General features: G+C 41.8%; 1 protein-coding gene across 1 annotated transcript in view; it reads right to left on the bottom strand.

Moving 5' to 3' along the window:
• The window catches only part of lama2 (laminin, alpha 2), a gene marked incomplete at its 3' end in the record, with an annotated part of 414,125 nt that extends 403,679 nt beyond the window's left edge, over positions 1-10,446 (bottom strand). Inside the window, 1 exon segment of the mRNA XM_080745043.1 lies at positions 10,325-10,446. Coding sequence (XP_080601169.1) covers positions 10,325-10,403 — 79 coding nt within the window. The 5' untranslated portion in view covers positions 10,404-10,446.
• Positions 10,447-12,780: the final 2,334 nt, after the last annotated feature.

Raw genomic sequence — 12,780 nt, 5'->3', positions numbered from 1 at the left:
TTTGAAATTGCACATGGCAGATATGACACTTAACCTAAAAATATACAAATAAATTACTGACATATTTGACAACTTACTGCTTAAAAAATAACTTTGATAGTGGAAATAGCCGATCTACAAGCTCACAACGCGTCGTGATGCGACGCGTTGTGAGCTTGTAGATCTGCTATTTCCACTATTTCGGACATTTTTCAACATTCACGATTATGACGATTATGGCAAAATAATTGCGATAATGTCAAATAATCACGATTCGACGATTATGTAATAATTAGTACTGTGGGCTGTGTAGGGATGGGACGATATGAAAATTTCAGGAACATTTGCCAAAAAATAGCAGATCTATAAGCTCACAACACGTCACAACGCAAAGCGTTGTCAGCTTGTAGATCGGCTATTTTTTGGCAAAGACATTTGATAGAGTGAAAAAAAAAGACTGTATTAAGTACGTATATTATAAGTACCTTTTACCAGTTATAGAGGGTTTAAGTGGTACCGGATATGCAGCTCGGCAAATAAAAGGTAATCCCAGTGCATGACGGAGGACGATATCACAATAAATTACATTTCCACGATACGATTATAGTGAGTGTTTTTTTATCACGATAAACGATAATATCGCTTACCGTCCCATCCCTTGGGCTGTGCACGCCTTAATAAAAAATGAAAACAAGGCTGATTCAGCCCTTGCACTTGCTAACCGCACACCTTTCATGCTGCTATTAAATGAACAAAACTGTCAGTTCGTCCTCCTCCATTTATCTCCACAGGGGGTTGACCAATCAGTCTGTGACTGCACGTGGGCACTGACCAGTGGCAAATGCAGGGACTGATGAAGCTGATTCTTCACTTTAAGCTACGTGCTGTACATGCTCAAGGCGAATAGCAAAGATCTACTGTACAAACTCTATTTTTACAATTTTTGGAACAACTTAGATTTTTTTTTCTTTCCACCTTGGGCAGTTGATACCAAATTTAAACAGACAAGCATTGCGTAACATAAAGCATGTTTTTTTTGTGATTTCGGAGACATCTGTCTGTGTGAGCCTCCGCCAGCTAAAGTGTGCCGAAAATAGCAATGGACGTCGAGTGCGTGCCTGAGCCTCACTGCATGCTGGTTGACCTGGCCCGCTCCAAGCAAGAGTCTTCTTCTGTCCTGCCTAGGGATGTCACAATTATTACATAATCGTCTAATCGCAATTATTTGACACAATCGCAATTATTTTGTGATAAATGTCATAATCGTTTACATGTTGAAAAATGTTTATATATGTTCAAACATTTAAAAAATAGTGGAAATAGCAGATCTACAAGCTCACAATTGTGAGCTTGTAGATCGGCTATTTCCACTATCAATGTTCTTTTATATAAAGTAGTATAAAGTTGTCAAATATGCCTTTGCTAATTCGGAACTGGGAAAAACTGCCTTTAGCGTTAGTGCACCTGATTCTTGGAATCTCTTGCAACAAGATGTTAAGATGAGTACCTTAGCATCTGTTGGTCATTTCAGGAGTTTACTTAATAACCGTGCATTACAAGTATGTAACTGTTTTAAACTGATTGTTGTCAACACTGTTTTTCTTTCTGTATTAATTCTGTTTGTAATCTCGGCATCATTGTAAATGAGGATCTCCCTCAATTGATCTTTTCGAGAAATTAAATAAAGGTTGAATGAAAATAATAATAATAACCTTTCTGTGGTCCTCCGCCACATTGATATTCACATTGAATTTACTCTGTTTGGGTTCCCAGGCGGAGGCGTTCTGGGAGGCCCCCTGGCCTCCGGCGTATTGCATCAAGACCCATTCAGCTAAGCCTGGCTGCCTTCGCATTATTAGCACGGGCAGACTGCGATATTTTATGAGCATAATGATATCGGGATGAATTCACTTCATAAAAATGTTGATTTCTCTGATGGCTAGAAAAGCCATTCTGGATTCATAAGAGCGTTCCCTCCACCGACACCTCTGGTGGGCTCACGTCACATCAGGCTGAGCCCACTCGGGATAAAACCCATATTACCGTTGCATAAACACTTCCTCGTTTGTGCTGCACAAAACCATGCTACCTACCAGGGACGTGCAGAGAATGTTAGAGAGGCAGGAGCTGACATTTCTAAAAGGGACTTTTGGTGAAAACATTGAAAATAGCAGACCTCCAAGCTCACAACGCGTTGCAGCGCTGTTTTCACCAAAAGGCCCTTTTAGAAATTTCTAAAGGGGCCTCGGAACCAAGCATAGGAAGAGAAAAGAGAAAGCAAGCCGTATTTAAAGGAGCCTTCTCTACTGATTGATGCTTTGATTGGAGTATGGCTGTCATGTGACGTAATGATCAGCAGATATGAGAATGAGGAATGAGACCAGAGCTGACTGACAGCTGACTACAGCTGGGCGGGACGACTCTCATGTCCTGCATAAACTAACGCGTTCGCTTCATTTATCCATTTGTAAGAGAGTTTACAAATGGAACCAACTGTTCCTTTTGGTTCCATGTGTACATACAATTGAATGAACACTCAGGGTTTTCCTGTGTAGTGGCACTGTAGTTACAGTATCCAGCTCCACCATCAAAGAGCCAGGTTATGGTCCGCCGCGGCTGCTATGTTTTCCTCTACCCACTTTATCACTACTTCAAACTCATCCTCTCTCTCTCACTCTATCACTCTCTCTCTCTCATCTCTCCGTCTGTGCCTTTTACAACGTGGCCGTTTCACCCCTCCTCGCGTCTCTTCATCTCGCATTTCTCATCCTTGTTTTCAGTGGTGGAAACTCAAGTAAAGGTATCAATACTGCAATATAGAAATACTCTGTTAAAGTAAAAGTCCTGAATTCAAAATGTACTTGAGTAAAAGTACAAAAGTATTGACATTAAAGGCCAAAATGACTTGTTTTCTATTGATTACTCACACCATGGAGACTTGAGTTCAATAATATTTTTAGTTTTTTGTCGCATTCCTAAGACAAAGATGTGATTATAGTCAATTTACCCTGATGGTTTCCCCATCCATGCATTTGGGTCCCCATCCGGAATCAAAGGGGGTAAATGTACTATAATCACATTTTTGTCTTAGGACTGCGACAAATACAAAGAAATATTATTGAACTCAAGTCTCTATGGCATGAATAATCAATGGAAAAAATGTCATTTTGGGGGTGAACTACTCCTTTAAAGTACAAAAAGTCAAAATGCGATGCGTTGTGAGCTTGTAGATCGGCTATTTTCAAAGAGCCTATGCATAAAACAGGGCTGGTGTAAAGTGGTTAGGTTGAGAACCACTGCTTTACACCACTGCTTGTTTTACGTCTCCAGAGGTCCCCCCCCCCCCCACTCCTCCCCCTCCCCCTCCTCTCCATCTCAACCTCTTCTGTGTGTGTCTGATTATCTCCTGATGTCTGTGAGCTGTGTCACTGATAGAGCGCAAGACTGGCTGACATGCCTGGTAATGAGGAGCCTCGCACAGATGGTCTCTCTCTCTCTCTCTCTCTCTCTCTCTCTCTCTCTCTCTCTCTCTCCACCACGCACACGCACGCACGCAACACACACACACACACACACACACACACACACACACACACACACACACACACACACACACACACACACACACAGGTATTAGGTACCAGTAAGACGCCTAAGGGCGAACAGCTTTAGGGAGAGGTCGCGCCATCTGTCTTGGCCATATATGGAGTCTGTCGTCTAACATCATACATACAATCCCTTTTATGCCCATATTTGGAGATCCCTGTGCTCGGAGTACCTGACATCACTGTGACGTCATCTGTGATGTCACAGTGAGGTGTCAGGGGAACCACAGTGTCAGGCGTTACAGACAGACACAGATATGGTCAAGCTGTGACGGTTCACACACTAAACAACAGGACCAGGAAAATGTGTCCTCACAATATTTCTCTAATTCTACAATACTAGTGGGCATTCATGTACTTAGCCCTTACAAGTATAGCAGGCACACACAAGTAGGGATGGGACGATATGAACATTTCATATCACGATTATTTTGACAAAAGAAATCGCGATTTACGATATTATCAATCCAAATCCATTATCCTGGGACAGAACATATGCCAAAAAATAGCCGATCTACAAGCTCGCGACGCGTTGTGAGCTTGTAGATCGGCTATTTTTTGGCAAAGACATTTGATAGAGAGTGAAAAAAAGACTGTATCAAGTACGCATATTATAAGTACCTTTTACCAATAGAGGATTTAAGTGGTGCTGGATATGCAGCTCGGCAAATAAAAGGTGAATTGATCCCAGTGCGTGAGTGTTTTTTTATCACGATAAACGATAATATCGCGTATCGTCCCACCTCTCCCCAAAGGTGTTCCAATGCACTCCTGGGTTAACAGTAGATGGAGATGCAGTGAGTAGGATTAACAGAAGAAGGCATGGTGGCGGGGGGGGGGGAGCGTCTTCAGTCTGGGAGAAGCCCCCCTTTGCCTCCTATAGAGGGCTTAGAGGCAAAGCACACATGGGAAAATGTGAAAACATGGACAGACTCCAATTGGGCTCCTGTAAAAATGTTGTCTCCTGCCATGAACAAAATGACTTTTTTTTTTGCAGGCATGCTTCAGTACAGCTGGGTCATTTGTAGCTCTTCAGCCTCTGTGAGGAGGCATAACTTGTACAAATCCAGGAGAGAACGGGCGCACACCACACAGACTAATGGATGATACAAAATGCCAAGAGGAGCTCACAGCAGGCTCCTACGCGCTTAGACTTCCATTCCTGCGTGGAGTGCAAACCATGCACAGCAAAAATCCTGAGTTTTTATTTGACTCTGGAAGTGTGGTGGGGGTAAAAACACATGTTGTGTTTTACACTGTCAGTTCTGCACTGTCAAAGTTAAATTAGCACCTGGGATTGAGCATGGGTTTCAAGCCAATAAAGTGCTTGACAATGGGTTATTTTTGGTATCGTCATACTACAGTGTTTCTCAAACTTTACAATATCAAGGTCTCACCTTAACTCTGACAGTGTACAAATGAGCTAACGGGTTCATTTGGTTCCATTTGTACACAAGTTACAGACTTGTATGGGTCAATTTAGACCCCCCTAAAGGGTCCCTGGAATCTACTTTGAGAACCACTGGAGTAGACTATATTTAGGGCTTTAACCATTGAAGTCAACTTCAGACTTTAGTGTTAAAAAATACATAGGAAAAAAACTGCATACTCCCACATACATTCCTTTCTCTGCTTTATTAATCAGCGTTTCGGTTGAATAGGGGATCTTCATCATAATGAAACTCCCTGTTTGCCTGAACGTTGATTAATAAAACAGAGAATGGTATGTTTGCAGAGTATGCAGTTTTTTTGTGTAAGGGTCTACAGTATGTATTCAACATTAAAGTCTGTATGCAAGTTTTTATCTAGGCGGATTTACTCCCCTTACTCTCAGCACCACAAACATGTTTGAGAGTGTGCATGTTGATCTCTCCTTAAACACCTAAAAACAATAATACTTCATTGGAGCCCCCACGGGTCTATATTTGGTCCCCCACCTTTGTTGCCTGTACACCAAATCTTGTTGGCGAAAAAAGACATTCTACAACAGACAGGGTTCCCCCATAGGCGACTTGCGGGATATGAAATGTAATCCTTAATCATTTTCAATCATATTCAAGGGCTTTTGGAGAGAAATCAGACAGACTCCAGTCACTTTTAGCACTTCAGAGGGAAGGTGTGTGTGTGTGTGTGTGTGTGTGTGTGTGTGTGTGTGTGTGTGTGTGTGTGTGTGTGTGTGTGTGTGTGTGTGTGTGTGTGTGTGTGTGTGTGTGTGTGTCTGTGTCCAGCTGATGCTGGTAGTTGACGGACGCTCGTTAATGCATCAAAGGAAGGCAATTATGTCTCTGCACTGTCAACTGGCTGCCGTTATACAGCTGCATACTTTTCAAGTAGACTGGTTGGTTCTTAACTTATTTTGTTTCAACTTTAAGGAGTGCATTTTCTCCTTGTGTGACCCTCAACACAGGATTTCAGAATCCCAGAGCTAAATTATTAGTACCACAACCAATAATAATAATAATGGTGGTATAAGAGCAGCAACAACACTACTAGTATATCTGAACTGTCGTTGGAGTAGCGGGAACGCCGCCGTCGTCCGCCGCAATGTTGTGGCCCTCGGCTTGGTATACCCTAGACATAATTTGGCCCTGGGGGGAAACTAATTGGGGAACCCCGTTCTACAAGCTCACGACGCCTTGCGATGCGACACGTAAGTTTGTAGATCTGCTATTTTCCCTGTTTTTTTGCAGAATGTTTTTCTATGATGACATGCCAGGGTGGGATGCTAGAGGTTCATGTGGTTTTAGGCCTAGAATTATTGAATGCTTTAACTATTGAAAAATAGCAGATATACAAGCTCACAGCGCAGCACCGAGTGCCGCGCTGCGAGCTTGTAGATCTGCTATTTTTGAAAAGGTTGTGAAAATGTGTGCAAATCTTTGAATATATGTATTTTTAAAGCGAACGTTTGTAACTCAAATTTTGCTTCTGGGGGGTCCCTGGAACTAGATAATTTGAGATTGGGGTCCGTGGCCAAATAAATATCAGTTTGGGGGTCCTTCACATGAAAACGTTTGAGAACCTAGTAGTAGTCTCTCAAGAACAGACTAACTGAGCTCCAGTTGAGTGAAAAGGACCTTTTCTTTGACGATGGCTGGCCAGATTGCTGACATAGAAACATAGGGTTTTTCAAAAAACCTTAGAAGGATTCAAAAAACACTTATACAATCGGGTCAAAATTCTAATTTTCACGATTTTTCAAAAATAGCAGATATTTGCCGCGCTGTGAGCTTGTATATCTGCTATTTTTCAATAGTTAAAGCATAAAATAATGATACACAATAATGTGTACTCGTTCAAAATGGGTTAATGGATAGGAGGACCAACATTCTTTTTTTATGATCCCTACTGCCATATCCCCCCACCCCCATGTCATCTGTATTGATTTCGTCCCAGATGTCAATCCCTCATCCCTTCAGCTGAACGCAATATTGAAACATCCGTGTCTGTGGACAATGTGTGTCACATTGCCTTAACAGAAAGCAGACACCCAGACTAGAATGAACTACAGCACAGAGAGCACAATAATCTATCTATCAAATACAGACGGACATAAAAGTTACAAAAGGCCATTTTTGCCACCTTTCTATGCCTCGCTAAAGGTCTCTGACTCTCATTTAGGATTCACGGCATGCATCATTCACTCCTCGTCCATCGTGTCGCAATTTAAGCTCTTTCAGAAAATGGGCTCATGCCATTTCAGAATCAGAATCACTTCAGTCACCAGGGACAGTGAATGTAAAGGAATTTGTCGTGGTGACAGTCATACAGGGCCATAACTGGAACTAATGTGATAAGATTTGTTTAATATAGGCAGGCACAGTACGTACAAGATAAAAAGGAGCTCACGTTCTTTGCGAGAAGTACAGTTGGTCTAGAGAGTAGAACCTACACAGTAAACAGATGCAGAATTAATCATACTAGACCTTACCCGTTTGAGAGAGAGAGAGAGAGAGAGAGAGAGACTGCAACATTCCTAACTGTGAGATTGGTGTGTGTTAGACTTCAGTCCGCACGTCACCACCCCCTGTTGGTGGGTGGTTTGTAGTGGAAAAGCATTTACTGACTGACTGAGTGACTGACCTACTGACTGACCCGCAAAATTATAGTATAGATATATATATATATATATATATATATATATATAGCCTACAGTACAATTGTAATTCCATTACCATGTGCATTCACACGGTGTGGCAGTGGCATACAGCATTGTTATAGCTGAAAGGCATCTAGGCTACATATAGTAAAATGTTCATTTATTCATTTCTAACTTGCATACTCTCTCAGCTCAGAGTTCAATGTAGACTCAGGATCTCACAGAGTACGTAGCAGAACAATGTACAATAAATTGGTTACTTTCACAATTACAGATGTGTCCTGAGTAGCAGGGATCATAAGCATAATCCCATAGTGGCACAGTGCTCAAGCATTCTGTGCAGAATGACTGAGTAGTGGAAGTCTGCAAACAAAGCTAGGTAATGATAAACAGTGTGGGCTAGGCAGTAACACAGCTCTAGGCCTTAACCAAGCCAAGATGAACAAACTTGTGTTTCTGTGTCTTACATGCCTCCCATGTACGACATGGACACGGTTCATTTCTCTCCTGTAATTAAACCTGACTTGTCTGACTCTGATTCTCTGAATGATAATTCACACAAATACAATCTAAACTAGAAAGATAAAATTCTGCATGGGAAATTGCATCAAAGTGTGGTTGCTGTGATGCGAGTCACGAGGAATCCACTGGGAAATGAATTCCATCTTGCCATTTTCGTCACTGTCTGGCCAAAATCTCTTAACTCCATTTTTGAGGTTTTAGATTTGTTGGGCAGAAATCAGGGCTATTGAACACCCTTTACAGCTGAGTGTTGGTTAAAATAATATTGAACCAATGGACAGTAATGAAAAGTGCTTGGGACAAAACCTCCTAACTCCAGACTTTCTGCCAAACCAGCTAACTCCACCCGTTTGGCCAACTCTTTTTTTTCATAAATATGTGCTATTTGAACACGCTTTACGTCTGTGTGTTGGTTAAAATAATATTGAAGCAATGAAAAGTAGTAAAAAGCCCTTCGGTCAAAACCTCCTAACTCCACTCATTTTCCCAAAAATTAACATGAAGTTAGGAGTTAGGAGGTTTCGGCCCGACAGCAGAGATATATTGTGATGACCAAAAGCATGACCAAAAGCTTCACTTTTCTGTTGTGCAGCCGTAGAAAACACAGGTTTACTTTACTGGTAAAAATTATCGGACTGAATACAATACCTATGGCAACCACACTAATAAAAGAAAATCAGTGATGAAGCATCAGAAGGGAAGATATAAGTACGATGCACACCAAGAAAGGGGTAGGAAGATAAAAGATAGCGGAAAGAGACAGGTGTAGGTGCTGTAAATGTAAGGTAGACAGATGAGTTTAAAAGCCCACTGAAATAATATCATCAGAATGACTATTCAAATCACAAGTTTCACCGTCTCCAATGTTATCTCCCCACCTAGAGTTCTATAGGCTACTAATTGTCTTTAGAGAGGTCCCTTTGACAAAATATTTCCTCTGGCTTAATAATAATAGTCTATCAATTTTTGGGGGTCCTTGACATAAACGAAACCTACTTTGACAACACACATACATAGCCCAGTTAGCCTATGTTAGACAACACAGTACTTGTGCGCTCTGCTGGCGCACAATTTAGGCCATATATATGGCCACGAGGAGTGCACATGTTTCATTCATTGCACTTTCACATTCCATGTTTAAAATCAAGCACAGCTGCCGCGTTTGGAAGACATGATGATGGAAGTGAAGAAGAGAAAAAGGTGAGAAGAGGTGAATTGATCAGCAGCAGTCTATCTCTCGGTCCATCGCTCAAGAGGGGGGGTTGGGGGGGGGGAGTGAAGAGGGGCAGAGGCGTCAATTGGGTATGGCAAGCTATGGCAGCTGCCATACTCTCCTTGGCTACAGGGGTAAAAAATAAAATGTACTTATTAAAAATTCATCATGCCTGTTGCTTAAAGGCAGGAGTCTTCAACAGGGGGTCCGGGACCCCTAGGGGGTCCTCAGAGTTACTAAAGGGGGTCCTCCAAATCTTTGTGTAATAGAATAATTCTTTTAAATGAACAACTTGAACCCTAGCATCCTTCTGAGGAGGACTTTGCGCCAGGTGTTGAGAGCTTGTAGATCTACTATTTTTGGCAAATAGGTTTGGAGTGAAAGGTTACATTTACGAAGTATCGACAATTTAAGTGGTTAAATGTGTGAAAAAAACACATTAACACGAATCCAACATAGACTGATGACAGTGCATTCAAACACGTCTATCGATGAAATTGATGAAAATCTGAACACCAATTTTATACAATATAGTGGGGGGTTTTGATTGATTGAAGGCTTTATTAGAAGTTTGCATAGGAAAATGTACAGATTCATGACGGTACAGTTCACTGGTACAAGGTCTACTAAAAGGAGATCCATGAAAAGACTAAGCTTATTTCAACAGGAAACCATTAAAGTATCTCATATAACATTGAATGACAGAGGGTCCCTGGCTCCCTGCTTCATCTCCCTGTCAGCTAAGGGTTCCTTGGCCTGAAAACGTTGAAGACCCCTGTGCTAAGGTATGGCAACATGACTGGTGTCTTGCACGAGCGCACACCAGTCATATGTTGCCATACCTTAGCTTTTTTCTGAACTGACGCCTCTTGGGGGGGGGGGGGGGGGGGGGGCTCATGCACTCACCTCTTTGCTGTGCCTGGCAGATTCGGCATTGCCATAGCAACACCGCCGCGAGGAGAAGCGCGAGCCAAACTCGCCTCATTTTCCAGTCGGTTGCTTCTTCAACTGTCCGCGCGCGCCAGCCAGGTTGGTTTGGTCCGTGCGGGGCTACTTTACTTTCTTTCTGAGAGATAGCAGCGCGCTGCCTGAACGTCAAACGGTGACAAACTGGAGTAAAACTTTTTAACAAGTTGAACTAAGTTCTTCTCTCCTCCCTCCCTCGCCTCTTCTCTTCTCTTCTCTCCTCCCACTATCCTCTTCTCTCTGTTCTCCCGCCCTCCCTCTCTTCTCTTCTCTTCTCTTCTCTTCTCTTCTCTTCTCTTCTCTTCTCTTTTCAATTCTCCCTCCTCTTTTCTCTCCTCATCAGTGTTACCAGATGGGAAATGTTGAATTATCGTACCGGAGGCTCAGAATTATCGTATTTGACATGAAACTATCGTACACGGCCAAAAAAGATAAATCACTCGCGTAAAAACGTAATTTCACCAAAAAATGCGTCTTTAGTGTAAGAAACGACCTCGTTTTAGACTCCTGCGTGACAAAAACGCATCAGATATGCTGTGTGGAGGCAGGCAACTTCTTGGAGCTTACGCAAATAAAAGCCTGAAACTGGTCTGGAAAGATGCAACCAGTGTTTTTAATGCCTCCAAGTACAGATCTAGGGTCAGATTGACTGATTTCCTGGCTTATTTTGAGAAGCCAAACCAGATCCCAGATCAGCAGCCAGGGAAAATAGTGAATTCACGCTCTTTTTGATGATATGCCGAAATTATCGTACATTTGGGCATTTTTGGAATTATTGATCGTACATCGTACAGAGGGTCAAATTATCGTACAAATACGATAATTATCGTACGTCTGGCAACACTGCTCCTCATTTCCTCTTCTCCAGCTCCATACGTCGTCGTACGCCAGTGTCGCACAAGGTATACCAGGTGCAACCAATTCAAACTAATTTGTGACATCATTGACATTGGCTATTATTAGGCTAGCTCATTTATGTCTGTTACAATATTTTCGATATGTTCTTTTTCAGACAATGAATCAACTTTAATGTCGGTTATGTCAAATGAAATGGGCACTGAACATCATATTGGCCACAGCTGTGCCAATAAATAATGGCATAATGAGAAAAGTAAGTTGGAAATGAGGTTGGAAATCGTGTGTGTGTGTGTGTGTGTGTGTGTGTGTGTGCGCGTGCGTGCGTGTGTGTGTGTGTGTGTGTGTGTGTGTGTGTGTGTTGCTTACATCAATTCTAAATAGGTAGGCCTAACTATGAAAACAATTAGATTACCCTTTAATCCAGCTCAGCATGCAATTGTCAGTCAATGAGTAGCCTATAGCAGGTTATACAGCAAGTAGCCCTAGTATCCAGAGCAGGCCTATACTGTTCAAAACAAATAATGTGTTTTTTTGTTGTTGGTGGCAAATAATAGCCTTCAACAAAAGTAGACATGGATGGTATCCTATTGGAAAGAACACGATTTTCTCTCTATTTTAACTCTTAAGTGCTCAGTCAACTGTACCTAATGTAGGTGAAATAAAGTTGAGGCATGTAATAAGTGGTTTGGTTGCTTTATAGTAGACTGTAGAGGACATCCATAATGGAACAGATAAGTTGAGAGAATAGCCTATGAAATTATGAATGTTTAATTATGCAATAAAACTAGCCCAGTGCTGAACAAAGTAGAATAGTGCAGTTAAAGTTAGTTGATCAAAAGTTTGTCCAGTTGACAGTCCACCCTTTTAGCTCTGTTACTCTATGGCTCCCCCTACTGCTCAATACGACACACCACACGTTGGGGCAAAACTGACTGGAGCAAAATAAAATAAATAATGGCACAATGAGAAAAGTAAGTTGGAAATGACGTTGTAAATTGTGTGTGTGTGTGTGTGTGTGTGTGTGTGTGTGTGTGTGTGTGTGTGTGTGTGTGTGTGTGTGTGTGTGTGTGTGTGTGTGTGTGTGTGTGTGTGTGTTATAAATATTGTTTGGACCAAAGTCCCCCATAAAACTGTTTGTCATAGTTGTTGACAGAGCCGAGCAGTTAAAATATAATGACACACAATATCTCATTACACTCAAACTGTTGTGGGCTGGACTCTATCCACCTGGTGCAGACAGCTAAACAATTTAATAGAACAGAATAGTACAACTAGAAGAGTACAACAAGCATTTCTCAAGCTGTAGTTTTGGCCTCTTAGTGGCTCCCATAATAGGTTATGACACATATACCAGTGTGTTTTAGAACAACTGAAGGGTATAGTATTCTTTATGAGTGGAGAGAGAGAGTTTGGCGGACTTCTCCAACTCTGTTATAGCCTAGCATTTCATTACTGTGCAGGCTATTAAGTGTGTTTACTCCTGCTGAGATCTGTCTGTTTGTCTATCAGAGTGTTCCGAGCACTTGGCCATTATAATG

The sequence above is a fragment of the Nannobrachium achirus genome, assembly GCF_963921795.1.
Source record: "Nannobrachium achirus genome assembly, chromosome: 16".
Classification (NCBI taxonomy): domain Eukaryota; kingdom Metazoa; phylum Chordata; class Actinopteri; order Myctophiformes; family Myctophidae; genus Nannobrachium; species Nannobrachium achirus.
Note: the sequence above shows the minus strand (reverse complement) of the source record. Positions and strands in the feature narration are given on the sequence as shown.